Source organism: Neodiprion pinetum, chromosome 2 (genome assembly GCF_021155775.2).
Source record: "Neodiprion pinetum isolate iyNeoPine1 chromosome 2, iyNeoPine1.2, whole genome shotgun sequence".
Taxonomy (NCBI): domain Eukaryota; kingdom Metazoa; phylum Arthropoda; class Insecta; order Hymenoptera; family Diprionidae; genus Neodiprion; species Neodiprion pinetum.
Window position 1 is genome coordinate 21,435,500 of NC_060233.1, and position 18,850 is coordinate 21,454,349.

The window sequence follows — 18,850 nt, forward strand, 5'->3', positions numbered from 1 at the left end:
TTTTGGATTATTTTTTTTTGTTTTTGTATTACCGCTATTAGGAAATATAAGATTTTATTTTACTTATTTTGTTAAATAGCGTGTGTATTTCGAGTGTCTCTCTCTCTCTCTCTCTTCAAAAATTACCCCTCCCCTCTCCGCGGTACTGATCTATCGAGCATATGCCCGAGGTATAGCGCATTAATCGTGTTAATCATGCCAGACGCCCAACAAAACTTCGTGATATTGTTTTTAGATCCAGGGTACATCGTGGACGCCAAATTATTGTGCACGCGGTAAGTTCTCGGTCATTTTCTCCGAGTGACCGAGGAGCGGGAAAAATCCATGTCACAGTAGGTATAATAAACATGCGAAGCTGCCGCCATTTCTGATGTAGGTATAATAAAGATGCGAAGCTGCCACCATTTTATGTTAATCCCCTTCGTACGCAGCTTGAAAGTACATAGAAGCATGCAAACTACATTAGTATCTGCATCCATAGAATATACACTGAGAAAAGAGTATTTTCTATTAACAAACTTATACCAGGATATGGCGGAGTGAATGTATAGTTATTATTATGAAATTTTAATTCAGCCAAATAATATTCATTACCGAGTTTTTTATTCAACTACTGACACATTTCTATCGAGGTTTATTTGAAATAACTAAATCTTATTTGGCTCCACGAAATTTTTCTTCTCCATTTTAATCTACTGCTTACTATTAATCAGTTGAAAATTTTGAGAAATCAATTTTTCAAATGAAATAAGTTCTACTGAGGTGACTTGAAGGTAAGATTCATTCACTAAAATAGTGAGATTATTAGAAACAAAGTTGTCTCTGGATTCTATCAATATTAGGGCGGTCAAAGTTTCCAATTCCTGCAACACTGCGGACGACACCACATAGACAGGAGAATACGAAGACCGATGCTGTCACAGGCCTACAGCGAAAAAAAATCTTTGTTTTGTATCGCAGCGAAGTCAAATAAGAGTGGCCGGAGACTGTGAGGATTGACGCCGTAGCTCTACGCCCAAAGTTTTCCTTGTCCATAGGGCCTCGACGTCATTCCTCGCCGTCTCAGACAGTCGCCTCGTCTTTGACTCCGCTGCAATGCGAAACTAAGAATTTTCTTCTCTGTAAGGTTGTGACAACGTTGGTCTTTGTATTTTTATACGCCAATGTGGTACCATTCTCAGTATTGCAGGAATTGGAAACTCTGACCGCCCCGATATTGAAAGAATCCAAAGAACCTTGTTTTTAATAATTTCACTGAATGAATGGATAACTCTTACCTCCAATTCGCTTAAGTGAAAGTTATTTTGTTTAAAAAATTAAATCCCTCAAAATTTTCAACCCTTGCTAATAATCAGGTTATTTCATTTGAATATTAGTTACTATCCCACCGTCTTGACTTGCTGCGCTACGGTAGAGCCGGCTAGTAAATATCAACCTGAAATTCAGGTGCGACTGCAGCTGCCAGCCTTACTAACCCTGTTCATGTTACATCCAGTCATATACAGGGCGAGTCAGTCAAAACGGCCAGAATGGGAGGAGCTCAGTTAACGGATCAGGCCGTACCTCTTAGCCAATCTGGAGCAAGTCAATTGAAACACCGAGAATGGGAGGAGCTTTGTTGACGGATTGGGCCGTAGCCCACGTGTTGATATCAAAGTAAAGTTTGCAGTCTGCGTACAGGTGTTCAGTGGTAATACGAAATAAAGTCACGATATGACAACAAGTGAGGCAATAAACTCTTATTATGATCCCTCATTTGTTGTCATATCGTGACTTTATTTCGTATTACCACTAAATACCTGTAGGCAGACTGCGGACTTTACTTTGATATCAACACGCGGGCTACGGCCTAATCCATCAACAAAGCTCCTCCCATTCTCGGTGTTTCAATTGACTCGCTCCAGATTGGCTAAGAGGTACGGCCTTATCCGTTAACTGAGCTCCTCCCATTCTGGCCGTTTTACCTGACTCACCCTGTATACAAATTCATCCCAATCTTCTGTGTCTTTTGAATACCGCTGTATGGTTTTCTTGACTGACTCGATCGAGTTTGTTAGGGAGTTAGATTTCATACTTCTAGTATCAATAGAGATGACATTTGTTGTTAAATAGTAGAATACATCTTATGGGGATAAACGTCAGTGACTCTGAATTTACGAAAATGAACCTAGTATACTGATTAAAAATTTTAGTCAATAGAAGTGAATTGATTTAGGTTTGAAAAAGCTTGAACAGGCTTGAATTAATGAAGCTGAAACTAGCAGCTAGAGTTAGCAGTCAAATGTGCTAAACTTCGTACAGATTTATTCACGAAACTTCTATAAAAGTATTAGCTTTGTATTAAATTTCGTACATTTTTTATTCTTGTATGCCAGTGTCTCAATTTCATGAATTTCAGCACGTTTGGTTGTAAACTTTGGCTGCCAGCTCCAGATTCATCTCAATATAGGTAGGGTCTGCTGAACCCTGATATAAATCTTCAAGGTTAAAATTACAGCCTATTGATATTTTTTTTTTGTTGCATTCCTGATTCCAGATAACATGATTGATATAGATATATGGTGGGATCTAACACCAGATCTTATAGCTGCTTCAATCAAACCTATTGGCCACCGAATGAAATTCATACGGCTCCTATCGGAGGAAGCAAATACAGTAAGCTATAACGTTCATAGAATACGGAACTGTATGTAAATGATAATATGTTATTGCTTGAAGTGAGAAAAAGCAACTCAATTTTTTTTTGTCATTAGAATTTCACGTGTTTATAAATTGACAATAACCGTCACTTGCAGGTTACCATAGATGATAATCATAATGCTTCGTGTAATGGATCTACGAAAATTATTTTAGACCTAGACCTGATAGATCAACCAATTTTTGATACTTTAATTTACGAGTTTAAAGAAGAAAATGTTGAAAATGGGAAAGATAATATCAAAGAGGTAATCCAGCAACCTTTGAAATCACAAAAAGGTGTTTCAGACCCAGATTCCCCCGCATCAGTTGCAGGGTGTAGTAAAGCTCTTACAAAATTGCCAACTCCACAGCCCTTAAAGCGCCAAAATTGTTCTTCAGGACCAGATTTACTTGAAAAGATCTCAGGATGCAAACCTCTTACGAAATCGGTAATCTCTGTCTCTATTTATATTTCAAGCACTCAACTTGATTAATACAATAGTTCATTCCGATAAATCGTATCTAAACATCAGGACAGAATCACTAAGGTCACATTTATTTACTCGTGTGATTCACCCATCTCAGAAACGAATTAATGAAGTCGTCGCAGAAACATTGTAGTTTGTTAATGCTGCATCATAATGATTTTTATCCTGGCTACTGAGATTATATTAGCAAATGTATTTTTTTGTCACTTCTGTCTCTAGCAACCTTTGATAAAACATACGTTGTATTTGCTCTGTAGTTGTTGATCGATGTTTGTCTACAATATATGTCTAATCAGTCCTTCTGTCTGTGAACTATTCATAAAGCAGAACTTCTGTTTACAGTGGTTAGAATACATCTTGAATCAATATCCTGACGGAAAACAGGTTTTAGCTGTTTTCAAAAGAGATAACGGATTGTCGTCAAAGTCTACTCGTGAGAAGTTAGCCAATGTAAATGCCAATCAATTGATTTCTGATTATGGAACGGTTAAAAATGATCAATTCAAATCAATTCGATTGAGTTGCAAGCTCAATTAAAGAATTATTCCCGCCAGAGTACTCGGTAGGTAACTTGTATAGAATAACCGTGAATATTTTCCTGTATTGACATCATCAATCCATCCAAATTTCTATTCGTTGAAATAGATTCTTTTTATGATTTTGACAAGGATTTTTCACTTTAGTATTTCCGTTTACTTCTCTCTTTTTTTTACAATATTCTGTTCTGACTAATAGCTCTTTCATTGGATTAACAGGAAATTTACTACATAGCTCCATTTACCGAAACTGCAGCTCAGCATTTTTCCAAAGGCAAGCTACCTTACAGATACAGAAATGTCCGACAATTATGAGACAGAATGGTATGTCAAGTCCCAAAAAAAAACGAACTTTGAAGCTGGCTACTCCAGATTTATCAGATTGTAAGTTTTGTCAACCCCCAAACAGTTATAAATATGTCCTTAGGCACACATTATGAAATTGTAATTCATTCATTTTATTAGTAATACCGGAACAGACATTTATTGAGTCGAAAGCCTGCGAATTACTGACAATAAAGTCAACAATCAATTCTTTTATTTACTAGTGATTTACGGTCAAACTAACAATGCTACGTAATGTTAGTAGAAAACTTGTCTTGTAGAGGACAACACGGCGCACAACTTTTGTGAAAAACATTTTACTCTTGAACCTAAAGAGAACAAAAAAATGTCTCACACGACGTAAAGTTTCGTCGATTTAGATTGATTTCATACTTTTATCGAAATCTGTTTGTCAAGAAACATCCACGGCGGTGCCAAAAAACGATGCAGATGAGCTGATTCGGAGATACACCGAAAAATTCTCCGGGCGGTACATTTTGACCAGTCCCCCCCCCTCCCCCCCCCCCCTTAACTTCTACAATACATTCGTGAACTACGCTAGTTTACTATCATGTAAATTATTGAATACATACGCATGAGCACGGTTATTTTTTTCACATGGATCTTCATGAATCCGGAAAAGGCACGGAGCTTGAAGTGGACTGCAGACTGGTAAGGTGACGTTCTTAGGAGTGCAGCTTACAGATGCTTTTTCACGAATGTCACGAGCCTTTTGTGCAATTATAACAAAACCCACACTTGCGACAGCTTGACCAGCTGGACTTCCGATGACCGCCTCAATATTATAAGCATCCCCTCTACCTGAAGGTCCATACCAATCGTCCCAGACGCCATTGTAAGTACTTCCTGCACAAAAAACTTATATCAGTAAATGTAGGTATAACAGTGAAATAATTAAAAAATTTTAGCCACTGCCAAACGTCGCATATCAGTTGAAAACGACCCCATTTGCGCGCACAATGCTCGAATTTCGTAATCTCTCTAACGAGAAAAAGTAGAAAAATGTTAAAAGAGGAAAATTGAAGCTAGAAACCGAAGCGTGAATTTAAGACATTGAGGTGCATATCAAATCCGATTATAAATTTATACATACATGAAAATGTGTAAGAAATGCTGACTAACATGTATACGAAATTCTGTAAATTCAACCATTGGGTATTTGCAAATTACAAACTGAATTTGTTACAAATATCAGAGGATCTGATGGGAACAGACATAGTATGGTAGGCCATCTACTATTGACGTATTTCATCGGGTGACTAGAACCGACATATCTCAATCGACTCTACAAGATATGTATAAGACTTCGTTTACACGACTATTGCGTCTATCGAAATTCATCCGATCTAACAATAAGAGGATGACGAAATACGTCAATTCTAGAATGCCCGCAGAAATGCGTTTGTTGTCATGGGTCGGTCGATATATGATGTGTAACAATAATCAATAAACTGATAAATGTAATACATTCTTAAATCGTGAATAAAATAAATCAGCAATAAAATAATAAATTATTCACTTCACTAAATTCTTGAAAAAAAGATTAGAATCACCTTCACAGTATACTAGCAGTCCGTTGGTTTGCTAATGCGTTCGAGTTCTTTTTTTGGCTAAATTATTAGACATAGCCATATGCTCTCGTTGACTCTTTCGTAGAACTTATCAAAACCTAAAAAACTTTTCAACATAACTTTTCGTTATCTTTCAAAGTTTTGTCAACGTTTGCATAAGTGTACAATCTCATTGCGACTTGGTTTCCAAATATTGTTATATTTTCAAAACTATTCATCTGGTTGTAACAAAATGTCGCAATAAATCTGGCGAGGAGTTAGGCATGAAGAAGTTAAAGTCATGGCTGGTGAAGCATGCAAGAATCTCGTCGGCGCGATGGGAGACGCTCACGATTTGATGAGCACCCTGTCTCCAGGGCAAGAGCGCAACAGAACGACCGATCATTGGATCAACGTTAGACGAGAAAATATGAAATTTTTAGGTGACATTCCCATGCGTCCAAGAATAAACATGATTTCGAAATACCAGATTCAACACGCAGTCGAGCTCTTGCAGTCTTGGATGGAGAAATTCCGGGAACACCTCATTACCGGAGGTGATGTCAACACTCCTGCGGTGGGTAATAATCGCGCTCAATCGATTAACGCAGACGGCGCTTTCACCAGCTGGCACCGAATCTGTTGTGGTGAGGCAAACCTAACTTGCCTCTTCGTAGAGTTTTAAAGACATCAGTCGAGCTTGGTCTAGCTTTAAATACGCGCGCCGAACAGCCATGACAGGCAAAGACTCATGTAGCCGAGCTATTGTTACGCCAGTTTGTGTTCAAGGCGCGGCTGGGTGAGGATACTTCGTGCTACACTGTCGTAGTACGCAACAGGTGTTTTATTGTAAAAGAAAGTTAAGAGAAGCTAAAGAGTGAGTGAGTGGGAGTTTGAAGATCAGCGAGAAAGAAAATAAACAAGGTACGCTGTTAATTTACATTCTGTTTAATTTCTACCAAGTCCACCACGATCCTCTTCCCAAGAGAAATTTGCTTAACTTCGATTGCCGGGAGCCTCGAACGATCATTACGACCCGGTGCCGATATACACCGTGAGCTAGCTGATCACGTGGCCAAGGCTAGGTGGCAAAATAGAAAATAGTCTTTCTGCCGCCCAATAATACGATTATACGTAGTGATAATTCGTTTAATTCATTGGGATAGATAGGCAGCCATTTGTCTGGATTACGATCTCATTTACATTATATTTTGTATCAATCACAAATCTGAGAAACCTTGATATGGAGCCATTTTGTTTGTGCTTAGGATGCGGGAATCAAGCGATTTGAGGCAGCCATACAAACTGATGGGAGAATTGAGGCGAATGGTATTTTATCATCCATATTCGAAAATACGAAGAATAGTGTCGTTACTTCCGTGAAAGGGGTTTACTCCCGAGCGGTAAAAATAAACAGGTTCGGCTTCGCTTTTACGTACTAGGACAACCGGAAGTTAGGATGAAGGTTGAATAACCTCGGGTATGTTTGATATATAGATTATATGTTTATTGCGTAGAAGTTGAGTTAGCGGTAGGAAGGAAGTGTGCTATGCGAAAGATATATAAGAGGTCTAGATGAGACGTTGTTGAGAGTGAAAACCTATTTTAAATCTCCCAATTGTCCTCAGAAACAAACCGCACGGGTGCAGGAAAGGTGTGAGGATGCTGAAGGAAGGGAATAGAATTAGCTGAGTAAAGGCGATAGTAAGTAGCATGAGTCTAGGTAGAGATAAGAGGACAGCGCAAAGAACGTGATATTAATATAAGAACTGTGGGAGAGTTAACGAGTAGGAAAAATAGATAGAGGTGGTACGCCGGACGTAACAGTGTGAAAATGGTGAAAATAGTACAGTCCACCACGCGGAACAATATTAGCTTACCAACCACCGATTCTAACCCCAGTGACTTGGTCCAGTCAGTAGGGATAAGAAAGAAAAGACACACTCTACAAAAGGTAGTGTAGTTATAATTTTGGAATATGTCGTTGAAGTTTGTACTCTGATGAAAAATCCAGTTTGTGACCTCGAGGAATGGTCGCCCTGGCCGCGATCTTGGATGAAAGGTGCTAAAATCTGTTTTTTTCAACATAATACCTCAACGGTTGATCCTACGACTAAAAACGTTTCATACAAACTTGAAGATAATAAAATTTCAAACAGTTTTTCTTCTGAACTTTTTTTTGTAAGTCTCACATGTATCGAATTATAGCAGGGAAAGATCGAAATTTGTTTACAAAATAGTTAAATCAGTTTTTTCGTGGTAAATTTCGAAAAAACAAATAACATTATATTATTTTTACTGCTTTTTCACACTGAAATAAAATTATATGGCAAAACGTATTCCAAATTGAAATGGTTTTTGTTGCTAGATATAAATGTTCTGCCGTGTCGTGACTTTGTACAGAATATTATTGGTATTCACATAAACGTTTCAATTCTCGTTCGGTGGGTTCTGTACAAATGTTTTCAAAAGCAGGTATAAACCGTTCCTCGTCTTAAGTTGTTCCTTTTATGACGCTCGAAACGAACGTCCTTTTCTCCCCTCCCTATATCGAAAAAGGGGCATGGCAGCAAACTATGCGCCCGAGGTCCTAGCTCAACTGAGACAGGGTCAGCGAACCAGTGCTATTTATCCATTAACAATGACAAAGTCACCAGCACCCGAGACCTTATTGAATTTCATTTCATGCAAATGCAAAAAAGGATGCAGTGGAGCATGTGACTGCAGGAAAGCTTAGTTGAAGTGCTCTATTGTGTGCGGATTTTGTAATGAATCATGCAAGAATGCACCAGAAGTTATCATCGAGAGTAAGGTCGAAAATGACACAATATCAATGGAAGCCCAATTTTTTCTGGGCACAGACAACGATCGTTAAACTCGAGTTAAAAGATGACATTGAGGACGAAAACTATAACGAAGACATTAACATCAACCAACCCGGGTAGTCGAAAATGAGGAAAAAATTATACAGTTACAAAGAGTGAAATCACCCGTTTTGCCCCCTTTCAATGATCTAGCAGTCATCATAGATAAAAGACGTTTATAAACCTCTTATGTCTCTAAAAAGAATAAGGTTGCTGCGTCAACCAACATTATTGTAAAATCAGTCTTGTTTCAGACTTAAAACCAGAAACACGTACCCTGCAATTAAAGCTTTTTCTCAGCATTTTATTTACGCTTTTGATTCTGGCTCGATAATTAAACTCACGAATCCATATTCATTTTCGTAACGTCTGAAAACGTTACACTAGTATCAGAAGTGGAATAAAGAGTTTTAATCGAGTCAATTCAGTGCGTGAAATATTATTAACCATGAGCAATAGTCGTTTGACACGCTCTCGTCGAAGGGAAAGTGCCGGAGAAGACCTTCCATCACGGAAAATCCGCGGGTTCCCGAGACAATTTCTTCACCTTCAAAGGACCCTTTCCCCGTAACTTCAGTGTTCTCGATCACACAGATCGATCTACTGAGGCTTATGAATCAGCAACAAGAAGCCGCCGAACGACATCAACGGCAGCTTGTAAGATCAATTCATATTATTTTTACTTTTATTTAACATATGAGGCACATATTTTCACACACAGTCACATACAGATACACACACACACTCATTCCAATTTATACATCGTTTTCTGATTTGTCTCGGAGTTCGGTGAGATTCTTGAATAAACAAATATTTAAATTTTGACTTATCTATGATGCTCGTTTTTTCCCACGTTGGCTCCTGCCCTGGGACTGGAATCCGGAACCGAAGTTGATGATTTCAATATTTTCTCCACGTTAAATCTTGTTTTAATTACTGGCCAGTTTCCGTTGAGTAGATTATAGAGAGATAAGCGGATGACCGGTCCCTTCGACGTCCCAGAGCCAAGAGACCGAGCTCACGAAAGCGAACTCGGTAGTGTGATCGGAGGGGGGGAAATGAGAAATCGAGGATCGATTAATTCTTCGATTATAGAATTCGATTTTAACCGCGGATAAATTCAAAATTTGGATTTATCACTTTACAAGCTTCTGGATGCAGCTAACCAGCAACAACAACAACTTCTCCAGCTGCTTCTGGACAAACAGGAGCAGCGAAAACAAGAACTCTCCAATCAACAAGAACAGCGGAGATCGTGAGGCTCAGGAACGTTCGGAGACCAGTCTACACGACCTGTTCCAGACAACTGTAGCGGCTCTTCAGACGGTACATCAGGTGAACGGCTCTGGAGAACTGGCCGTCACCCCGCGAGGTTCCGGAGCTGCTACTCCTCTCCCTTCTCCTATTCCCTCTCCAGCTGTTGGGGAGGTCCAATACCCAGGACGATCCCACGAAGCTCATAATTCAAGGTCTGTGCCTTTTATTAGAGAAGTGGACGAATCCACAAACCGTGGAACAAGAGTAGATAACGAGGTAATCTTTTCCAAGCCTCTGTTTCATGTTCAGCCTCGCTTTTCTCATCTTAGTCAATTGAATAATTCAAGATAACTAGGGGTTGCTTCTCAAATTTATGAGAAACCCATTTGCTTTTTGAAACCGCCTATGTTCAATGGAAAAGTCTCATGGGCTGAGTACGAGAAACAATTTAATACAATACCAAAGCATGATCAGTGGGACTCCACCATGAAGGCCTACAGCCTTGCCTCTTGTTTGCGAACTCCCGCGTTAAACGTTTTAATAGCATTATCAGAGGAAAAAATTTCAGACTATGACAAACTTAGCTCTGCACTAAGATTAAGATATGGCAATGACCATTTAACAAAACTTTATGCAGCACAATTACAAACGAGGAGACAAGGACGTGACGAGGACCTCGCGTCTCTTAGTCAGGATATAGAACGACTATCTCGAGTAGCATTATCAGACCATGAACCGTCTAGAAATTTATTAGCAACACAGGCTTCTCTGAATGCAATTACTGACTCGTAAATTAAAATGGCCGTTGGGACTTTGGGTCTCACTTCCCTACGGGAGGCAACGGCTAAGGCTCTCGAGGTGGAGGCCATGCGTAAGCAATGTTTTATGTCAAATAAATTTCGCCAAATCGAGGTGTCAAAAGTCACCTCAGAAAGACGGGATTTTGAGCGCTCAGAGAAGACCAAGCCTCAGAATTATAGAAATGAAAAAAGGAATAATAATTTCAAACAAGGAAATTGTGGTTCTTTTCAAGATCAGAATGACAGACGCGAAATTGAAAGCGTAGTTGCATCTGAACAAACTGTATTGTGTTGCTTATTTTGTTAAAAAATTGGTCATGACGCCAATCATTGTTTTCTAATTGAAAAAATTAGTGGAGAACCGATGCAGAGTTCGAATCCAAACTCTTATAACTGGCGTAAGAAAGATATAGAAAAAGGGGAAGCAAATCCTCAGTCGAGTTCTTCAACAGGAACCCGTCCAAATAACTAATTCCAGATGATTTGTCGGGGCGAAAATCATCGCAGATTGTTAAGAGTGGAAGCCCTCTTAGATAACAGTTTTTAATTAAAAGTCTACGACAGTCTTGTCTTTACGCGCGCGGTACTGTAAATGGCGTCGATTGGCTATGGGTAATAGACACCGGCACGGAAGTAACCGTAGTTCGATCGGATCTCTTTAAATCTGATGACCAGATTGTTCCCTCTTTATCTCTGCGGACAGCCACTAGAGAGACGACCCCGGTTTTGAGACAGGTTACTGACCAAATTAACCTTTTTGGGTGTATCGACTCTCTACATAAGGTTTTTATAGCAGATATAGAGGATGAAGGTATTTTGGGAATAGACTTTCTTACAGCTCATAGCTGTGTTATCTCGACTAAGAGAAATTCACTAGCTTCAAACAATCGCGAAATAACTCTTTGTACCAATGGAAATGAAATTTATTGGACTCCTTCTAGAATTCGGGAAATAGAACTCTCAGAAGATGATTTTCAACAACATTTCCCTTCACATTGACAGAGCCTTGTGGAGAAATCTTCGATTTCGTTAAATCTAGCTCAGGTAGAATCGTTTAAATCTCGTTTGCTAGAATTTATAGATTCTTTCGCCAAAGATAGTGGTGATAAGGGCCGATGTACTTCTGTCAAGCACAAGATCGACGTCGGAGAGAGTTCACCAATAAAACAAGCTCCTCGAAGACTCGCTTTCAACGCCCGAAAAGAGGTGAAGAAGCTTGTGGAGGACATGCTAGTGAACGATGTGATTGAACCATCGTCTAGTCCCTGGGCCTCACCAATCGTCCTTGTTAACAAAAAGGACGGATCCAAACGATTTTGTATCGATTACAGGAAGCTGAACGATATAACGAAGAAAGATTCTTACCCTCGACCCAGAATCGACGAGACACTGGACCTGATAGCTGGTGCAACTTGGTTCAGCACCATAGATCTTCAGAGCGGATACTGGCAGGTCGAAATGGATCCTCTAGATGAAGAAAAAACAGCTTTTGTGACGGGTTTAGGAGGATTATGGCAGTTCAAGGTTATGCCGTTTGGTTTGAGTAATGCCCCGGCTACCTTTGAACGAATGATGGAGGCTGTTCTCCATGGGCTCACTGGCAAAATATGCCTCGTCTATTTAGACGATATAATCGTTTTTGGCAAGAACTTTGAAGAAGAAGTTCAAAATCGCAGACAAGTTTTCACTAGGCTGAAGTGAGCAGGCCTGAAAATGAGCCCGAAAAAATGCCATCTGTTCCAGAAAGAAGTAGGCTTCCTTGGACATATCGTCTCAGCACAAGGTGTGAAGACCGACCCATCCAAAATCAAGAAGGTTTCTTCTTGGCCGACACGTAAGAGTAAAGAACAAATTAAAAGCTTTTTTCGGCCTTTGTACGTATTACAGAAGATTTGTAAAAGGTTTCGCTAGTATAGCTAAACCTCTCCATCACTTGACCGGAATCAAGATTCCTTTTGCCTGGACCCCGGAATGCGAAGAGGCTTTCAAGAAATTAAAAGAAAATCTTACTTCTTCGCCGATTTTAGCTTATCCAGAGGTCGAACTTCCTTTTATTCTAGATACGGATGCCTCTTTTTCAGGAATAGGCGGGGTTCTGTCACAAATTCAGGGAGGTCAGGAGAGAGTGATAAGCTATTTCAGCGGAGTTTTGAGTAAAACTGAGAGGAATTATTGTGTCACTCGTAAAGAACTTCTAGCTGTTGTTAAGACCGTAGTACATTTTCACCATTTTGTACGGTAAGAGATTTTTGATACGTACAGATCATGCTTCTCTCAGGTGGCAACTTTCGTTCAAATCTCTCGAAGGACAGGTAGCTAGATGGTTAGGAAGGCTCGGTCAGTACGATTTTGACATTCGTCATCGAGCAGGAATTCATCATGGAAACGCCGATGCTCTCTCTCGAAGACCCTGCGAGGAAATGCCAGAGTGTAAACAGTGTGCACGATTAGAGAAAAACCGTGACCCCTCTCTTATAATACGGAAGATTTCTCTCGAAAATAACCAGGAGGAATGGAGGAAATCGCAACAAGAGGACGACACTTCGACTCAAGTAAAGTCTTGGAAAGAAGTGGAAACTCGCCCAGACTAGCAGGATATATCTTTAGCCGAGCCAGATTTGAAAATTTATTGGACTCAATGGGAGTATATCCTTTTAATTGATGGAATTTTATACCGAAAATGAGAATCTTCAGACTTGAAAGAAATCAGGTGGCAACTTTCGGTTCCCAGGACACGAGTTCCGGAGATTCTTGCTCTTTATCATGATTCTCCTGCAGGCGGACACTTCGCTTCAAATGAAACTCTGGGCAGAATTCGCAACTTCTACTTTTGGCCCCGTTGCCGGATGGAGGTTGAAGATTGGTGTCGAAGATGTCGAATCTGCACGGCAAAGAAAGAACCTCGAGCAAAGGGACAAAGCTCTCTTCAAATTTACAACGTGGGAGCTTTATTTGAAAGGATAGCGATGGACATTCTCGGACCTCTCCCAATAACCCATTCTGGAAATAAATATGCTCTGGTTATTGCTGATTATTTTACTAAGTGGCATGAAGTGGTTCCTCTCGCTGATCAAGAAGCCTTCACTGTAGCACAAGCATTCGTTAAAGAGTTTATTTGTAGACACGGAGTTCCTCCAGAACTTCATACTGATCAAGGCCGAAATTTTGAGTCAACCTTAATGAAAGAGGTTACTCAGATTTTAGGGGTTGGAAAAACTCGTACGACTCCTTTGCATCCGCAATCTGACGGCATGATAAAGCGTCTGAATCGAACCTTGCTACAGTATTTGTCGTCCTTCGTAGAGCAGAATCAGAGAGACTGGGACTCCTGGATCCCTTTCTTCCTCTTATCTTACAGATCTGCGATTCATGAGACGACGAAGCAGACGCCAGCCCTCATGCTTACTGGAAGAAATTTTCGACTTTCATAAGATTTAGAGAAAGGCCCTGTTCCTGTACAAAGACAGCATCAAACAGATTATGCCGTTTTATTACAACAACGTTCAGAAGAAATTCATCACTTTGCTAGAAATAGAATTTCTATGGCTTCAGATAAATTAAAAACTCCTTATGATATTCGAGCCAGGGATTCAAAATTCAATCCTGGAGATTCTGTATGGCTCTTCCGACCCCGTGGACAGAAAAGACGATGTCCAAAACTACAAAGAAATTGGGAAGGCCCTTACTTATTTGTTAATCGGATAAATAATGTTGTTTATAGAATCCGAAGATCTCCTCATTCGCGTCAGAAAGTGGTTCACTTGGATCGTCTTGCTCCTTTTGAAGAAGATCAACCTGGAACAGTCTCTCCGAGACCAGGAACATCCTTCGAGGTTAGATCTTCAAACGAACACCCTTGACGACTGTGATCGACTTGACCTTCTTTACAGTCGGTCATCGATTGGGAAAAGAATTTGCCTTTTGGAATTCATTTGAGTGAAACTCGACCGCTTACGATCATTATTGGAGGAAATATCGGATGCGGAAAAACAACTTTCACCAAGAGGTTTTTAGCAGATCGCCAGGTCTGTACACTTTCAGAACCTCTTGAGGAATATCGAGACGTAGCTGAAAGTAATCTCTTAGATTTGATGTATCAGGACCCAGATCGTTATTGCTGTTATTTTCAGTATTTCGCTCAAATGGTTATGTGAGATAGACATCTTCAGACGACTCCATTGCCTGTAAAGGTAATGGAAAGATCGATGTTCAGTTGCAATTGTTTTGTAGAAGCTCGTCGAAGGTTGGGTAATTTTCGCGTCTTCGAATCTTATTTATTGATGAGAAATTTCGATCTTCTCATTCGCTTGTCTGAGCTTAGAGTAGATTTGATCGTTTATTTGCGAGTTTCCCTAGAAACTTCTTTTGCTCGAGTTAGTTCCCGTTCTCGTGAGGAGGAATCGAGCATTTCTTTCGAGCTACTCAGAACTATTCATGAGGTTCATGAAGATTGGCTAGTAAAACAAACCTTTTCTTATTTATCGGCTCCTGTCTCAGTTATAAATGCAGAAGCTACGGCCGATCACGTTTCTAAAGATTTTTGTACTCCATTAACATGCAGATAGCATATAGTTAACCTATACTTGCTTTATTGAGGGATACACTTGATAAAGTAAAAGACACAAAAAAAAATAATAAAATAGATTTTCTTGACTTCCGTTTCCGTTTTGAATGTGAGTGACAGGTGTGCGAAAGAGTGCGAGAGAAAAGGCGAGAATTTAGCAGGATAGCAAAGGTGAGGAGAAAAGGATATAGGGCAGAGAAGGAGCGGGGAAGACATAGACGGGAGGTCGGGTGAAGGGAATAGGGAGGCAGGAATAGAAGGGAAGGGCGGGTGAAAAAAGAAAGAAGGGGGAGAGTTTTTGAGGTTAGGTAGGAAGAGCCGGCGGACGGCAACGATTCAGAAAAGATAGGAATAGGCAGTGACACCTAGGGAGTAAGAAGGGGGATAGAGTAGACAGGTAGGCGGCGGATAGATAAGGTAGGGAGCGGTGAAGGAGAGAAAGAATATGAGTAACGCGGGTGGCCAAAAAGAAGGGGCGAACAGGGAAGAGGAGGAGAAATAGAAAGGTAGGCCGGGGGCAGTAGCAGCGTTGGGGCGGGATAGGAGGCATAGCCTGGGAGCGACGGCGACGGTGCTAGACTTATGGAAGAGAAAGCGGAAGGAGGAAGGGGAAAAAGGGGAGGAGGAGGTAGACGAGTTGCAGGAAAGAGAAAGAGTATTTGGGAAAAGCAGGAAAGTGCACCGATCGCCGGAGGGTAAGACAGGGGAGAAAGGGAAGGCAGAGGGAGGGGGTATACAAGATATGCTAAGATTGATTAGGGAAGAGCTAATGATAGGTCTAGAGGAGGTCGAAGGGCAGGGAAGGGGGATCAGGGAAGAAATAGAAAAGATTAAAGGCGAAATGACTAGAAGGGAAGAGCAGTGGGAAGTAGAGAGGGGGGAGATGAAGGAAATGATAAGGGATCTAGGTAAAAGACTAGAAGAGGTAGAAGAGCGGAGAGGGGGGGAGATGGAAAGGGTAAAGGAGAGGCTGATAGAATTAGAGAAGAAGAGTGCAGAAGGAGGGGGAGAAAGGCAGGTACAGGGGAATGCGGAAGTGGCGCAGGTAACAATAGATAGATTAAAAGAGATGGAGTGGGCCATAGAGAGGAAAGAAAGGGAAAAAAGAAGGGAAAATATAGTAGTGAGAGGAGCGAGACTAGAGAAGGGAAGAGAAAAGGAAGGGTTGAAAAAGATTTTGCAGCTGATAGGGGTAGAGGTCGAGGTAAAGGATATGTGGGAGGTAGGCGCGAAAAAGGGGGGAGAAAAGGGGATATGGATAGCAAGACTAGGAAATAGGGAGCAAAAGAGGCAGGTAATGGGAAGAAAAAGCCTCCTTAAAGGGAGGGAGAAGAGAATAGACGAGGATCTCACCTGGGCAGAGAGAAGAATGAAACGGAAGTTGAGGGAGGTAGCAGCTATTGATGAGAGAAGGGGAAACAGAGTAAGAATAGGGTATGCAAAGATCTGGATAGAAGGGAAAATGTAAAAGTGGGATGAGATAGGAGAGGTGCTTAGGAACGGTACAGGGAGAGCGAGGAAAGAGGGGCAAAGGGAGGGTAGGGGAAAAATTAGGGGAAAGCGATAGGGAAAGGCCAGCAAGCGAGGAAAGACAAGAGGGAAGTATAGAAGCACAGGAAAGGGTACGTAGGGAAAGGCAGTCGGGGGAATGGGTAGTGGGGGCGGACAGAGGCAGGTGGGGAGGGAGATAAGGAGGAGAGAGAGGGGAGTAGGCGAGACAGAAAGGGAGGGGTGGAAAGTAGCTTTTTGGAATGTGGCGGGGCTCGCGAGAAAGGATGAAGATTTCTGGAGGGGGCTAGGGGAGTGGGATGTAATATTTTTAATGGAGACATGGATAGAAAAGAAGGGATGGGAAAGGATTAGAAATAAGTTGCCAGTAAGGTATAAATGGGAAGTGCAGTATGCGGTTCGAAAAAATAGGAAGGGAAGAGCAATAGGCGGAATGCTGTCAGGGGTAAGAAGGGAGATAGTAAGTGGGAAGGGAGGGAGGGAAGAGGTGAAAGAGGGCATGATAGCAAGGAAAATAAGTGTAGGGGGGGAAAAATGGGTAGTAGTAGGGATATACGTAAATGGGGACCTAAAAGAGAAGATAGGGGAATTGAAGGAGCGGGCAGAAGAGATAGAGGGAGGGGTAAAAGTGCTAGTTGGGGGTGATTTTAATGCCAGGACAGGGCAGGAGGGGGGAGGATGCTGGGGAGAAGGAGAGGAGGAGAGTAGGAGTAGGAAATCAAAGGACAGGAAAATAAACTCGGAAGGTAGGCAGCTGGTGCAATTTTTAGATGAGACAGGATGGGCAATAATGAACGGGAACATAGAGGGGGATAAGGAGGGGGAGTTTACGTATGTAGGAGGGGCGGGGGTGACGGTAATAGACTATGCTATAGGAGACATCGAGGTAAGGGATAGGGTCAAAAGGATAGAGATTGGGGATAGGGTTGACTCGGATCATCACCCGGTAATAGTGTGGTTGAGGGGGGCAGTGGCTAGGACAAGGAAGGGAAAAAGAGTAGGGGGAACTAGTAGAGGAGACTGGACGGAGGAGGGTAGGATGAGGTTTAGAACAGAAGTCAAATGGGAGGGGATAGGAGAAGTGGATGTAGGTAAAGAGATAGAGAAAAGAATAAGGGAGTTTAGACGAGCCTTAGATGTAGGAGGGAGGGGGAGGGAAGCGAAAAAGGGATGGTGGGATGAGGAATGTAGGCGAAAAAAAGCGGAAGTTAGGCAGAGTCTAAGAAAATGGAGAAAGGGGGAGGGGGAAGGGGACGCGTATAGAAAGGGAAGAAGGGAATATAATAGGCTATGCGAGGAGAGAAAAAAGAAAGAAAATGAGGGATTTATAAAAGAAGCAGCGGAAGCAAGGACAGAAAGCAAGGTATGGGAGATAGTTGATAGGGAAAGAAAGAAGTGGAAGAGGGTGAATGAAGAAATAGGAGATCAGGAGTTACCTTGCTTTCTACCCCGCCTAATAATCCCATGAAATACTCCCTCCACTCCTGATCTCCTATATCCCATCATCATCGCCATTTTCGACATCTATAATTATTACGATAGTTTCATTCGCCCATTTTTTTTCTCCAATTATTGTATTGTATACTACCAGCTTTTCGTTTGCCGATTTTTTTCTCGTTTCATACTCCACGCCAATATGGTTGGGGATGTGCAGGCTCGGACTTGTTCGTTATGAAGAGTCGTAAAACCCAAAACTGTGTGTTCACATACCATCCGGTGAAGGGTCGGCAAGACAAGATTTTTCTCACGCCAAACACTGCGTACTACCAGCTTTTCGTTTGCCGATTTTTTTCTCGTTGCATACCCCACATTAATATGGCTGGGGATGTGCAGGCTCGGACTTGTTCGCTATGAAGAGTCGTAAAACCCAAAACTGTGTGTACACATACCATCCGGTGAAGGGTCGGCAAGACAAGATTTTTCTCACGCCAAACACTGTTCGCTACCTGCTTTTCGTTGAGCGATTGTTTCCACCGCATGTCCCACGCGGCTTAACGATTCAAAAAACCCAAAACTGTGTGTACACATACCAGCCGGTCAAGCCGAGATGAGCAGAACGCAGTGCGCACCACATCTCTGACGTCATTTTTCCCTCCGATATGCGCAGAACTCAGTGCGCACCGCATCTCTGACGTCATTTTTTCCTCTGATATGAGCAGAACGCAGTGCGCATCGCATCTCTGACGTCATTTTTCCCTCCGATATGCGCAGAACGCAGTGCGCATCGCATCTCTGACGTCATTTTTCCCTCCGATATG

The 18,850-nt window shown here is 41.5% G+C and overlaps 1 protein-coding gene across 1 annotated transcript; it reads left to right on the top strand.

Annotated features, from left to right (window-relative positions):
• Positions 1-15,825: 15,825 nt before the first annotated feature.
• LOC138190376 (octapeptide-repeat protein T2-like) lies at positions 15,826-16,551 on the top strand. The gene has a single exon (XM_069133158.1). It carries the CDS (start codon positions 15,826-15,828, stop codon positions 16,549-16,551), a length of 726 nt encoding a protein of 241 aa, XP_068989259.1.
• The last annotated feature ends 2,299 nt before the right edge of the window (positions 16,552-18,850 follow it).